This window comes from Sapajus apella, unplaced genomic scaffold, assembly GCF_009761245.1.
Source record: "Sapajus apella isolate SASKATOON/1434 unplaced genomic scaffold, GSC_monkey_1.0 scaffold99, whole genome shotgun sequence".
NCBI lineage: Eukaryota > Metazoa > Chordata > Mammalia > Primates > Cebidae > Sapajus > Sapajus apella.
The window spans coordinates 692,696-706,625 of NW_022437039.1; the positions used below are offsets into that span (position 1 = coordinate 692,696).

General features: G+C 51.5%; 2 protein-coding genes and 1 long non-coding RNA gene across 7 annotated transcripts in view; 2 read left to right on the top strand and 1 right to left on the bottom strand.

Annotated features, from left to right (window-relative positions):
• LOC116536262 overlaps positions 1 to 4,993 on the top strand; it is a 52,349-nt gene extending 47,356 nt beyond the window's left edge. For all 3 annotated transcript variants that reach the window (XR_004262552.1, XR_004262554.1, XR_004262553.1), the window contains one exon: positions 2,739 to 4,993. This is a non-coding gene — a long non-coding RNA (uncharacterized LOC116536262). The remainder of the gene's footprint in view (positions 1 to 2,738) is intronic.
• Positions 4,994 to 5,329: 336 nt separating this feature from the next.
• Positions 5,330 to 9,295, top strand: DNASE1 (deoxyribonuclease 1). The gene is made up of 9 exons (XM_032257966.1): positions 5,330 to 6,434; positions 6,771 to 6,918; positions 7,225 to 7,313; positions 7,476 to 7,559; positions 7,878 to 7,993; positions 8,248 to 8,360; positions 8,437 to 8,591; positions 8,960 to 9,056; positions 9,128 to 9,295. Exons 2-9 carry the CDS (start codon positions 6,772 to 6,774, stop codon positions 9,173 to 9,175), a joined length of 849 nt encoding a protein of 282 aa, XP_032113857.1. The 5' UTR covers positions 5,330 to 6,434; position 6,771; the 3' UTR covers positions 9,176 to 9,295.
• Positions 6,040 to 13,930, bottom strand: part of TRAP1 (TNF receptor associated protein 1) — a 58,570-nt gene continuing 50,679 nt past the window's right edge. The window contains exons 15-19 of one of the 3 annotated variants that reach the window (XR_004262557.1): positions 13,577 to 13,662; positions 12,703 to 12,848; positions 9,888 to 9,960; positions 9,253 to 9,446; positions 6,040 to 6,473 (exon numbers count right to left, since the gene is read on the bottom strand). Coding sequence is in view for 1 of the 3 variants with exons in the window: in XM_032257965.1 (XP_032113856.1) it covers positions 9,345 to 9,446; positions 9,888 to 9,960; positions 12,703 to 12,848; positions 13,577 to 13,662 (407 nt within the window). In the remaining 2 variants the exon portion in view is untranslated. Of the gene's footprint in view, positions 6,474 to 8,590; positions 8,689 to 9,236; positions 9,447 to 9,887; positions 9,961 to 12,702; positions 12,849 to 13,576; positions 13,663 to 13,930 lie in introns of those variants that run through there. The other 2 variants (XR_004262558.1, XM_032257965.1) reach the window with 2 other exon arrangements.

The following is a 13,930-nucleotide window of genomic DNA, read 5'->3' on the forward strand; positions in this document are numbered from 1 at the left end:
GTCTTTTGTGATGTTAGCAGCCACTGACATCAAGGCTGAGATCAGGGACTGCAAAATGGTGAGTTTCAAAGGCTAGCATTCCTTCCTTGTGTAGTAGCTGGAATCCACCTGTTTAAAGACAGCCTTCTTGAACTCTGGGGTACTGGGCAGTACTCTTGCACAGGAAAGGCAGAACACTGCCTTGATCCTTTGACTTTGCCTTTTTGCAGAGTAATGAGTTGACTCCCTAGCACCCCCCCAAGGTAGCTAATAACTATTTAATGCCAATGTGAACTCATGTTTTGAAATACAGTGATATGTTTAAGCCATTGCAGTTATTTTTGGTAGCAATTTGTTGAATTGAGAATTTCTTTTTTGATTTGTTTGTTTGAAGTGGAGTCTTGCTCTTTCACCCAAGCTGAGGTGCAGTAGCACAATCTTGACTCACTGCAACCTTGACCTCCTGGGTTCCAGTGATTCTCCTGCCTCAGCCTCCCGAGCAGCTGGGACTACAGGTGCGTGCCACCACACCTGGCTAATTTTTTGTATTTTTAGTAGAGACGGAGTTTTACCGTGTTAGCCAGAATGGTCTCAATCTCCTGACCTGGTGATCCGCCCATCTCGGCCTCCCAAAGTATTGGGATTACAGGCGTGAGCCATCGCGCCCGGCATAGAATTGAGAATTTATTTGTGACAGAATATTGAAGCAGTAGTGAATGATGAAGGCTAGAAGTTAAATTCATTAGAGGAGAAAATCTAATCTAGGCATACCCGTTATGTTAAATCAAAGCTTCACGCTTTCGCAGTTCAGAGCACTCTTGATTAAGGTTCAACGATTATTTTAATACTAGGCCAAAAGAAATCCCTAACAGTGGTGCCGGATAGGAGACAGGTTGTTTTTATCTTGTTGCCTGGGTATTGTCCTGGGATTCTCTGTCCCATCTGAGTAAAGCGTTGTGGGATAAAGGAATTTCTTGGGGCCAGGAGCTTCTTAAGTTAAATCACTAGAAATTTAGGTATGATCTGGGCCTTCAAATGTGTGAGAAGCTGTATCCTTTTATTTCTCACTGCATTTTCCCCAACTTCTAGTTGATGAGAAACCATTCTTGAGGCCGGGTGTGGTGTCTCATGCCTGTAATCCCAGCACTTTGGGAGGCGAGGCAGGTGGATCACCTGAGCTCAGGAGTTTGAAACCAGCCTGGCCAACATAGTGAAACACTGTCTCTACTAAAAATACAAAAAATTAGCCAGGCATGGTGGTGCATGCCTGTAATCCCAGCTACTGTACTTGGGAGGCTGAGGCAGAATTACTTGAGCCTGGAAGGCAGAGGTTGCAGTGAGCTGAGATCGTGCCATTGCACTCCAGCCTGGGCAGCAAGAGTGAAACTCTGTCTCAAAAAAGAAAAAAATATTGAAGAGTTTTTATATGTGGGAACTAAGGTAGTATTGTAAAATTTCAAGTCATCCTTAAACAGAATGACCCACTTAGGAACTTGATCCGGTGAAGTGGCAAAATCAACTGGGGTTAGTTCCTTGAAGTTGTTTTTATTATGGTTTCCTTTGTGTGTGAGTTAATTCATTTATATTTACTATATCTCTTTTAAATTAGAAAGTATTTTTTATTATGTATGTCCTTTTAGATTTTACTTGTAGCTGATACTTTGAAATAATCACCCAGTTGTGTAGCATCATCTAAATCTGAGCATCTTAAGCTTCGGTAGGAAACCATGAGTTATTAATACCTTTTCCATTCATATATCAATTTCGGAAGGAAACGTAAATGAATATTCTAAATAGGGCTCATTGGTATTAATCTCCCTTTTATGTTTGGGGGAAAAAAGGCTGAGACATTGCATGAAAGATGATGCAGGGTATACACTGATCTTTGCTATTAAAAACGGGGCCAAAATAGTATTGGCTGTTTGAGCACTGTCCTGGTCTGTTGTTTTCTTCATCATTTATTTATAGTCAATTTTTGAATTCCTGTAATATGAGACCTTTTTCTATCTTTTAACCTTTTGTTACCTGCATTTAATAAATCCAGATTATATGGTACTTCAACAACAAAAAAAATCCCTAACAGTTCCATTTATTAAATAAGTAAACTCAAATAAGTATTTGTGTCCTGGCAACTTATAGTGGATGTCTAGAAAATTAATGCATATAAAGAAAAATGTTCATCTTACTTGTTTGTCCATGGGATGGGTGCCTGTCAAGCATTTCTTCAGCTTGGAATCTGATGGAACACCGCCACCCTCATTGCCTCTTTTTCCATGTTGACCTTCACGGCAATTGCTTGTTGAGTAACTGCCACAACCCAGCTTTGCAGAGAGAGGATATCTTAGGAAGGAATAAAGCAAGGTAAGCTAGTGTTGAGACTGTAAACGGCCTTGAGCACAGCAGAGTGTGACTGCTTCCCTCAACTAAGGGGACCTGAGGGTGCCTGTGGGTTCATGGGAGTGCCTCCGTGCAGTTGGGAACCCCAGCTCTGCCTCCTTCCCTGTCCCTCTTAATCAGTAGAAATCGCCTCTCCCTGGCCTGCACGTTGCTGGGTGGCACAACACGGCCTGTGGGGGCACAAAGCCCTAGGTGGCCTGTGCCACCGCCACAGGTGTTCCTTTGAGGCCATTTGTTTCCAACCATGGCGCTTATAGGATTTTTCCTTTATCATTTGATTTCAGCCGCATCAGAGCGTGTGACCTGGCTCAGACGTCAATATAACTGTTATGTGTTCTTTTCTCTTCCTGTGTCTGTGACAGATTAATTTAACGCAAGAATGCTGCAGATCCTCAGGGTTGGTGTAAAAATAGCTCATCCTGATGTGAGAAAGCAGTCAGCTTTTCTTGTTGCCATTGGCTGCCAGCACCCATTCTTTGTGGATGTGAAAATGCCACAGGTGCTGCACTTCCTCCTCAGGCATTCCGCAGCGCCCATGCCTGTCTCCAGAGTGGGGCCCAGGATGGACGCGTGTACCCCACTCTGTCCCCTGATGTGGAGCTTGGCCCTGCAGCTCAACAGCACCCATGGAATGTGGACAGAAGTGACAGCAGCCAGCTCTGCCTCTTCACTGAGGCGGCACATGTTCTGCATGTGCCCTGGGAGCCTCCACCTTCCACACTGTGGGAAGAGGGTGCCCAGGGAGCTGCAGTCCCTCCACCCTAGCCCAGGACAAGGCTCAGGAGCAGAGCCATCCCCACCGACCTGCACCTCACAGCCCTGCAGGTGTGAGGGAAGTGCGTGTTGTACACACTGAGTTTTCAGGTGGCTGTGACATGGCAGCATTGCCTGACACGGACAGAAAAGAGATCCGCCAGGGAGAAGTGAGAGTCTGGAGACCCCGCATCGGAGAGGCCACAGGCTGCAGGGGCAGGATGGCTTCTTAGAAGGTGAAATGATTCTTTTGGAAATAACGTCATCCCATCTAACAGAGGAAGACATGGAGCCTCCAGATGGTTGAAGGCCCAGCAGTGATCCCAGACAGGCCGCATGTCAGACCAGGCTCCTTCAGGGTTGTGCTGCCCTCACCAGAGCCCGTCCTGAGGGCAGCCACACGGTGGGCAGCACTCGCCATTTGTTCAAGCGAGGCCCAAATTCCAGCCTGCCTTCTGGCAGGTAGAGGAAGCAGGGGCACCATGCTTCGGAGGTCCTGAAAGCAGATGGGGAAGCATTTGGTCAAGAGCCAGGAGGGGATGACAGACCAAAGGGGAGCCCTTGTCCCATGTTCTGAAGGCCGGGGGGCTGGACACTTGCTCGGTGAGCTATAATTGGCGTCCCTGTGCCCCACCGGAAGGTGCACCAGGCGTCATCTTTGGTGGAGAACAGTGGCTGCCCTGGAGCCTTGCGCCCTTCCCCGTCGTGGGTCACTGTCACGTGTGTGTCCAGGAAAGAAAAACACCAAAGGCAGAGGACCAGTCATTCCCTAGGCCAAATACTCCATGGCCTTGCTTAGAGACTGGATTTTGATATGCTGGAGGCTGTCCTAGACTCAGAGATTGGAAACAGGAAAGAACCATCATTGAAACCTTTGGGAAAGCCTGCAGCGGGGCATCTGGTGGCCTGAGGAGTGGCGGTGTTTCCATCTGGTAGACACGGTCTCATGGGGAGGGACGTAGGAGCGCATGAGCGCTGCCAGCCAGAGGTGTCTGTCAGCGTCTTATGAAATGGGCTCCAGTCTTGAAGCTGGTTTACCTTCCTATTTTTAGTCCCCGCTGGTCCTGCCTTCTCCTTCATGGCCAGTAGGCCAGACCCAGCACTTTCCTGACTTTCGACCTTGGCCCCTGCTGACACTCGCCCTTGAGGCCTCCTGCAGACCCCATTTGTATTCACTTCCTGCAGTTCTCATACCTGGATCCCACCTGGGCTTCCCCAAGGCCTTCCAGGCCCTCATCCCCCGGCGGGGACTACAGACTCCTACACGCAGGGCTGTCCTTGGGAGGGCCAGCGCAGCCCCTTCCAAGTGGGCAAGACCCAGGGATGGCTCAAAAGAGCTGTGCCTTAGCCCCGGACCTCTGATGAATGTTGATTCATGTAGCAAGAGGACTTGCAGATGTGAGTAAAGGCTGGTGAGATAAGACCATCATCCCCGCTATCTGGGAGGCCCCTAAATGCAGGCACACACATCTTCTGAAGAGGAGGCAGAGATGGGTGACACAGCCACAACCAAGGAAGACCAAGGATTGCTGGTAGCCCACAGAAACTGGAGGGCAAGGAGGGTCCCTCCAGAACCTGCAGGAAGTAGACCAAGGTCCTGCTGTCATCCTGACTTCATACGTCCAGTCTCCAGAACTGAGAGAAGATCCATTTCTATTATTGTTAAGCAACCAAACTTGTGGTAGTTACAGCAGCCTCAGGAAATGAATACAAATGGAAACTTAAAGATTCAGAGAAATGAGTGGGTGCAGTGGACCATGACTGTAACCCCAGCATTTGTGTGAGGATTGCTTGAGGTCAGAAGTTGGAGACCTTGTCTCCATGAAAAACTTAAAATATACGCCAGGCATGGTGGCTCATGCCTGTAATCCTAGCACTTTGGAGGCCAAGGTGGGCGGATCACTAGATCAGGAGTTTGAGACCAGCCTGACCAATAATGTGAAACCCCATCTCTACTAAAAATACAAAAGTTAGTCAGGCATGGTGGCGCATGCCTATAGTCCCAGCTACCCGGGAGGCTAAGGCAGGAGAATTGCTTGAACCAGGGAGGTGGAGGTTGCAGTGAGGGGAGATCACAGCACTGCCCTCCAGCCTGGGTCACAGAGTGAGACTCCATCTCAGCAAAAAATAACTGGGTGTGGTGGTGTGCACGTGTAGTCCCAGCTATGTGGGAGGATTGCTTGAGGCTAGGAGTTCAAGACTAGTCTGGGCAACACAGCAAGATCCCATCTCTACCAAAAATTTAAAAATTAGCCAGGCATGGTGGCATACCCATAGTCTTAGCTTCTCAGGAGGCTGAGGAGGGAGGATTACCTGAGCCCAGGAGGTTCAGGCTATAACGAGCCATTTTGCCACTGCACTCCAGCCTTGGCAACACAGTGTAAGACCCTGTCTCAAAAACAACAACAGAAACTCAAAAGAACCAAGAAATGACTGGACTGGAGGCCTGGCCTTCAGCTGCTGCCCTGCCCTGTGACCTGGTCACTTGGGATCCCCTGGGCCTTAACATAGAGCCTATTGTCCACCTCAAGAAAGCTCCCCACTGCCTGACCGACAACTTGGGGTGGGCCTTGCGGCCCCCACCTGTCCTGGCCCCACAGTGCTGGTGCTGCATGGCCCCTGATGCTTGCTCTGAGCTCCTCAGCCTCCTGCAGAGTTCCCTGCACCCGACAGCAATGAATCAGGAAGGCAGGCGTGTCCTGGACCACAGAGCAGCCCTGGCTGTGCAGCCACCAGGGGGCTCCATTTGTAACCCTGGATGTGGCTTTGGCCTCTTACTCAAAGGTAACCTTGGGGCTCCCAGACAAGAGACAGGGAGAGGGGAGCCCAGTCCCACCCTCCTACACATATCTTGCCCTATCCCAGAAAATGGGGGCAGCTGCACGTGCAAGGGACACAAGAACCTTTGGCCTTGTTATCAGACACTTTAAATGCAAACATGATTATCAGGTGCAATTTTCACAGCAGCAAGAAACTTGTACCTACAGAAATAAGCACATTCCAGCAACCCACCTGTGCGGAAAGCCACACAGCGCCATTGTTTTTGGCACCCTCAGGTGACAGGGCACACGTGCCCCAGGGAAGGTCACAGTTGCCTGAACCTTTAAAACTCCCAGGACTTGTACTGCGTGTGCAAGATCCAGAGCCCAGCAGCACTGCCAGGGCCTTGAAGTGCTTCTTCAGAGACCTCTCTTCATAAACTGCTTATTTTCTTAAAGCAGGGAAAGGAGGAAATTGACATCAAAGGATATTCTAGATTCTTGACAGCACTCTCATCATCTCTGAGGACATCACCAGCATCTCAGGTGAGCAGCCGGTGGAGTCCCTCTGGGTGACTGGCCGGTCTGGAACAGGGAGGGAGGCTTAGAGTCTCGTGCTATAGCGGAGACTCTAAGCATAGGGGCTCCAGCGTCCCTCCAGGTGGGTTTTCTGGTTGATGGAGTGACTCGGGGTCCTCTATGTGGTGCCAGCTGTTTGGCTTTCTGGATGTTGTAGGAAAGGCTTGCAGGGGTCTCCCCTGCCCACGTCCCCCTGACCTTGAGCTCCACCAGCCCCTGCCAATTGGGCTCCAGGAGGCTAGAGTGCTGTGGCAGGGGTGACACCTCACTTCTGCCATGTCTCTGCACCCTGTGCTCTCCCAGGATGAAGGCCATGAGGCTGCCGGGGGCACTGCTGGCACTGGCCGCCCTGCTGCAGGGGGCTGTGTCCCTGAAGATCGCAGCCTTCAACATCCAGACATTTGGGGAGACCAAGATGTCCAATGCCACCCTTGTCAGCTACATTGTGCAGGTGAGGCCAGGGTGGCCTCTCCCTGAAAGCAGAGGAGCCCCAGAGTCGGGGGCTGGTGGGCAGGGCCACAGAGTGGCAGGTGTGGGGCACTGAGCCCAAAGCCCAGCAGAACAGGGTCCTGGCTGCAGACCAGGGTCCTCCTCCCTGCTGTGTTGTCCATAGCTGGCAGCAGGAGCCTGGGCAGAAACACGAGGCTGTGGCTAAACCGAGGAATGCCACAAGCAGCAGCTGTGGCTCCCTTTGTGGCACTGTGGGGTCCCTGGGTGGCACCAGCCCTGCTGAGCATCACTGTTGCCCTGCCCCCAGATCCTGAGCCGCTATGACATTGCCCTGGTCCAGGAGGTCAGAGACAGCCACCTGACGGCCGTGGGGAAGCTGCTGGACAACCTCAATCAGTGGGTGACAGTGTCAGGCTCCTAAGGAGGTGACATGCCATCCAGGCACAGCTTTGCTTCAATTGGGCCCCAAGGGTGGGGACCTGGGCAAAGCCCTGGTGTTGGCAGCCACAGAGGTCCTTCATGCCCCTCTCATTGAGACCTTGTGTTTCTTCAATCCAGGGATGCACCAGACACCTATCACTACGTGGTCAGTGAGCCACTGGGACGGAACAACTATAAGGAGCGCTACCTGTTTGTGTACAGGTGGGTGGTCCAGAGAGCGAGGAAGCCCCTCCCTCACCTGGGGGGGCCCCAGCAGAGCGGGTAAGTAGTTTGTCCTATGGGGCAAGAACCTGAGGTGGCAGAGCAGGGTCCAGGGTGGAGTCAAAACACCCCGAGGTCACGGATCCATGGGGCGACCAGGTGCCTGGCTCTCCCTCCCAGGTGCCTTTCATAGCCAGTGGACAGGCAGGTGGGCCCAGACCCCACCCTCCTGTTGCCTAGGACGCCACAGCTGCCTCCTGGGAAGTTGGACTAGGGCAGTTCCAGCCTGGGGTCATCTCCTGCCTGGCCTTCCCTCAGGCCCGAGCTGGTGTCTGCAGTGGACAGCTACTACTACGATGACGGCTGCGAGCCCTGCGGAAACGACACCTTCAGCCGAGAGCCAGCCATCGTCAAGTTCTCAGCCCCGTTCACAGGCAAGTGCTGCCTGGGCCAGGGTGGAGCTCAGCATGGCGCTTACGGCCTCCACCCACTCCTAGGGCACCTGGAATGCCTGTGTCACTGCCCTCCTAGTCCCTGGGGCTGGGGTTTTCCATTCAAGTGGTTTGGAAAATAACCCCCCTTGGGGGGGACTGTCATGACGCATAGTTCCAGCTGACATCGTGACTGAACCTGCCCCCAGGGAATGTGGCTGCTGCAGTGTACCTCACATGACATGGTGTCTCCACAGAGGTCAGGGAGTTTGCCATTGTTCCCCTGCATGCTGCCCCAACGGACGCAGTAGCTGAGATTGATGCTCTCTATGACGTCTACCTGGATGTCCAAGAGAAGTGGGGCTTGGAGGTGAGGCCATACCAAGGGCAGTGGGTGCCAGTGGCCTCCGCTTGTCCCTGGGCCCACAGGCGGTATTTCCTGGTAGGATATCATGTTGATGGGCGACTTCAATGCGGGCTGCAGCTATGTGAGACCCTCCCAGTGGTCATCCATTCGCCTTCGGACAAGCCCCATCTTCCAGTGGCTGATCCCCGACACCGCTGACACCACGGCTACGTCCACGCACTGCGCCTATGACAGGTGAGCAGGGCATCTCGGGGCAGAGAGGGGCGCCTCCAGGAGCAGCTGTGACTTGTACATCTGGCTTCAGAGGCCTTTGGACACTCACCCAACTGAGCTTCAGTCGATCCGTTCAGGGAACATAATGAAAAGAGCCACGATTTTCAGTTTTGGGGTAAAGCACATTTGGGGATAAGAGGAGAGGCAGACATCCCAGCTGTCACGTGGTCTCCACTTGCTGGGCTGTGCGGTTGTGGACATCCACAGACCTGCACTGGCTCCAGCTACGGCAGGGGGAGGTCCCAGGGCTCTTGGCTTAGTTCCTGTGGGCACTAAGCCAGGCCAGCGGGTGAAAGGGGACCCTGCTCTCTCGTCCCAACACCCATCAGGATTGTGGTTGCAGGGACGCTGCTCCAAGACGCCGTTGTTCCCGACTCGGCTCTTCCCTTTAACTTCCAGGCTGCCTATGGCCTGAGTGACCAACTGGTACGTGTCCTCCCTGGCCCAGCCACATGGGGATAGGACACAGCCCACACCCTGTGCCCACTTCCTTGCAGGCCCAAGCCATCAGTGACCACTACCCAGTGGAGGTGATGCTGCAGTGAGCAGTTGAACTGGAGGAAGAGGACCCAGCACGCCGCAGGACCCAAACAAAAAGCCCAACGCTCAGGTTAACAAATACCTTTTAATTTAGGTAAATAAAGCTCAAGGATGTGGGGCTGTCATCTGTGGTGTCAATCCTCCTTCCCCTGCCTGAGCAGAGGCCTCTGGTTGTCAGTGTCGCTCCAGGGCCTTGACAAGCAGCTCATTCAGGCGGCCTACCATGGCCCTGGGGTCATCAACGAGCCCAGCGGCTATCATGGCATTCTCATATATCTGAAAAACAAGGGTAGAAACCCACTGTGAGGTACCTTTTCCTTTTGAGATAGAGTCACCCATTTAATCTTTTTGTTCTGTCACCCAGGCTGCAGTGTAACGGTGAGATCTCAGCTCACTGCAACCTCTGCCTCTTGGGTTCAAGGGATTCTCCTGCCTCAGCCTCCTGCGTAGCTTGGACTACAAGCATGTGGCACCATGCCCAGCTAATTGTTACATTTTTAGTAGATACACGGTTTCACCATGTTGGCCAGGCTGATCTTGAACTCCCGACCTCAGGTGATCCACCCGCCTTGGCCTCCCAAAATGCTGGGATTATAGGCATGAGCCACCGCGCCCGGCCCATTTTTTCCTTTTTAAAGCAGGATTTTTGAGGAAACTGCTGTTCCACCCGGAAGGCAGGCCTGGGTCCCTGCAGTCATCCTAAACTGTTGCACTCACCTGATCCACCAGCAGCTGAGCCAGGCCAGGTTCGCTCACCCGCAGCTGATTCAGCTTCTTGATGAGTGCATGCCTGCAACAGAGAACCCGACAGAAAAAGCGGCTCAGGACCATGCCCTGTGAGCCTCTCTTCATGTTCTGGAATTGTCCGAGTATTTAAAGAAGCACAGTAAGACTATCCAGTTTGTTTTTTTCCCCCTATAAACTTACGTGACATTGTTTTTTAAAGGTATGTAAATGATTATTTATAGATGATATGATTACACATTCAGAAATCCCAAGAGAATCAGGAGTTTCAATATTAGAAAATGCTGTAAGCTGGCCAAGTACCAAGATTAACATACACAAAAGGGACAAAAGAGCTTAGCATATGAAGACATGCCTTGGTTCCTAGATCAGTAATAATAAAAGAGAAGGGAGGAAGTCCCACGTGTTGAAACATAGTACAGCGCTCTTACAGTTTAGTTCTGGAAAGGGGGAAGGCAAACAGCTCCGTGTAATGAGGGAAGGAGAAGGAGCACTTAGATAACTGGTGAGCCATGCAGAAAACCATTTAGACCAAAATGAATTCCAGAGGGATCAGTTTTATAATCTGTCTTTCCAAGCAAAACTACAAACCCAGAGGCCAAAAACTGATACACTTATTTGACTACAAATTTTTCTGCATAGGAAAAAGCACCATATAGTGTTTAACCTTAACATGAAAACTATACTTTTGCACTTAGGACAAGTCTGATAAAACTGAGAACTTGGGGGAAATGCAAATTTGTACAGTCTCTCCAGAGGACAGCTGGAGTTGAGAAAACCACATGTGGATGATGTGCTCAGACTTAGCCACTCCATTTCCTAACTGCATCCCTTGAAACATTTTTTTCATATGGAGTCTTACTCTTTAGCTCAGGCTGGAGTAAAGTGGCGTGATCTCAGTGGCGTGACCTCCTCCTCCCACATTCAAGTGATTCTCCTGCCTCAACCTCCCAAGTAGCTGGGATTACAGGTACCCGCCACCACGCCCAGCTACTTTTTGTATTTTTAGTAGAGACAGGATTTCACCACGTTGGCCACACTGGTCTCCACTCCTGACCTCAGGTCATCCTCCTGCCTCAGCCTCCCACATACATCCTCAAACTTCTAGTCTATGTAGCTGGAAAAAAACTCCATTCTTCACATGCTAATGTGGAGGTCACCTAGTTACCCGAAGTGAGAAAAGCAAGGCAAGGACCCACTGCACAGCAAGTTACCCCTTGTGTAACACAGAAGAAACCCACTGGTGCACCTGTCCACAAGTGCACATAATCTCTGCAGAAATACGCAACTCTAATGCTGGCTGCACTGTGGACATGGATGGGAGGAAATTTTCCCCCATAAACACTTTTGAATTCTGAGCTATGTGGATGTAACACGAAATTTTAAAGCAAATGCAAGTGAAGCTGGCTGGGCACAGTGGCTCTGGCCTGTAATCCCAGCACCTTGGGAGGCGGGAGGACCGCTTGAGCCCAGGAGGTTGAGGCTGCAGTGAGCTCTAATGGCGCCACAAGTGCACTCCAGCAAGACCCTGTCTCAAAAAAAAAAAAAAAAAAAAGTGAAGTCCTTTGGCAATAGACAGAAACGAGCACTTCTACACAGCGATCTTATAAAACTAGTTACAGTGGCTGATGTCTGCCTCACTGAGCTGCTCCAGCAGAGGCGCAGGCATTCTGTACACTGTCACTGCTGTGGGAAGGTGCTTACTCAGTAATGCCAGCCAGAAACCGAGTCAGCTTTTCTGCAGGAGTGCCATGGCTAGAAAATGGATCTCCCTCACCACCATTATAATTTTAAAAGTTAGGTTTATCAAAGATCAGATGACAACCCTAACAAAAATAAGCAATGGGGAAACGACTCCATGTTTAACAAATGGTGTTGGGGAAACTGGACCCCTTCCTGTCACCTTACACTAAAATTAACTTCAGATACATTAAACATTTAAACATAAAACCTAACACCATAAGAAAACGTAGGCAAAACCATCCAGGACATAGGCATAGGCAAAGACTTCATGACTAAAATACCTAAAGCAATGGCAACAAAAGCCAAGATAGACAAATGGGATCTAATTAAAATTCAGAGCTTCTGAACAGCAAAAGAAGCCATCATTAGAGCAAACCGGCAACCAACAAAATGGGAAAAAATTTTTGCAGTCTACCCATCTCACAAAGGGCTAATATCCAGAATCTACAAAGATATACAAGAAAAAAATAACCCCATATAAAAGTGGGCAAAGGATATGAACAGACACTTTTCCAAAGAGGACATATATGAGGCCAACAAACATATGAAAAAATGCTCATCATCACTGGTCATCAGAGTAACGCAAATCAAAACCACATTGAGATACCACCTCAGAGGTGTCTGCTGTGCCGAGGTGGGTTCCTACAGCGAGTGTGATTTGGCTACAGAAATGAACTGGTGGCAGCCCCTCTGCATAGGCAACCCTCACACCAAGTGAGCAACGCGAGACCTCAGCACACACCAGGATCCACGCGCAAAGCTCAAAACAGGCAAAACTGAGCACATCCAGGACGTGAACAGGTGGTAAAGCCATAAAGCAAAACAAAGACGTGGTCATAGGGTGGGTTGTGGCTAACCTCCCTGCGGACAGCAGGTTCCATTTCACATGGGTGCAGCTTCAACTGAATACAGCTCCTTAGAGTCACCCAAATGTCCACAGGCCTCACACACTTTTCTTCTGTGTCACATTCCACAATGAAAGAATACCACACATAGGATTCTGGGGAATCCTCGCAGGCTGGAAGGGCCAGGAGCACAGCCTCACCTGGGGTTGATCTCCAGCGTGGGCTGCAGGAGCTGTGCTCGCTCCTCCTGGGTCTTGGCCAGCTGCTGCATGCGCAGGAAGTGCCGGGCGGCCCCCATCTCCAGCACGGTGACCATAGCAGGGTGGGTGTCCAGTCGGAAGGTCACCTGTGAGCGAAGCCAGGGGTTGAGGGTGATAGAGGTTCCCAAGGTGAGAGGGCCAGGAGCCGGCAGGATCTTAACCAGGGGTGAAGGTCACCCAGACCACAAGGTAGCAGTCAGGGAGGGTCCCAAGGACTCCCCTGAACCAGCGCTGCTCTGCCATCCTCCCCACGGCCCATTAACCAGTGGGCCCTGAGCTGCTGCCCCCAGGAGCTGCCCAAATTCATCCTCTACTCCACGCCCACCCACCCAGCATGAGGCCCCTCCTGCATGTGGCCCTGCATGAGACACTCATTTCTCTTCTTGCTCTAGGCTAGACCAGTGGTTTGGGTGGGGGGGGGGGGGGGGGGGGGGAGGGTCTGTGCTGTGAGAGGCGCAATCAGAACCCCAGACTAAGAACCCAAGTGAGAATGTGAGCTCCTGAGGGGTGGGGACCAGGATGGCTGGCTGGGGCTGCTGGTATTTCAGTTCTCAGTTCCCACCTACTCTGTAACAGCACTGGGGAGGGGCTGGGTGATAGGATGATGATGCTGCCTTCCTGCCTCAGTGGCCCCCCACCAGGTAACACATATGCCAAGCAGGGACCCTAGCACGGTCTCCACCTGACACCACGGGCTTCTGCTGCTGGAAGGACACCCACCAGGCAAGGTACTGGGAGCCACCAGCTGGCCAGCCTGTTAGGAACACCGAGGGCCACAGTGGCAGAGTGGTGGTCCATCCCAGGAAAGCCTCACCTTCACGTTGGTGACACGCGACCCCAACACGTTTCTCATCCAGGCCATGAGCTCCTCTGTCTCCTCCTCTGACAGGCGCTCAGTAGCTGCAGAAGAGAACGCGAGAGTGAGCTCAGGCCTGCACCCCCACTCCCCAGCTTCTAGGTGGGGCACGCAGCATCCTGCCAGCTCTCCCACCTCCTCTCCCACCAGGATGGAGACAGAAGCTAGCAAGATGCTTTTCACCTAAAAGTAAAACCTCAAAGGATGCTTCTGGTTGCCTGACGCCCATACAACTTGGTTAGGGCTTTAAAAAGACAATTCAGTCGGGCATGGTGGCTCATGCCTGTAATCCTCGCACTTTAGGAAGCCAAG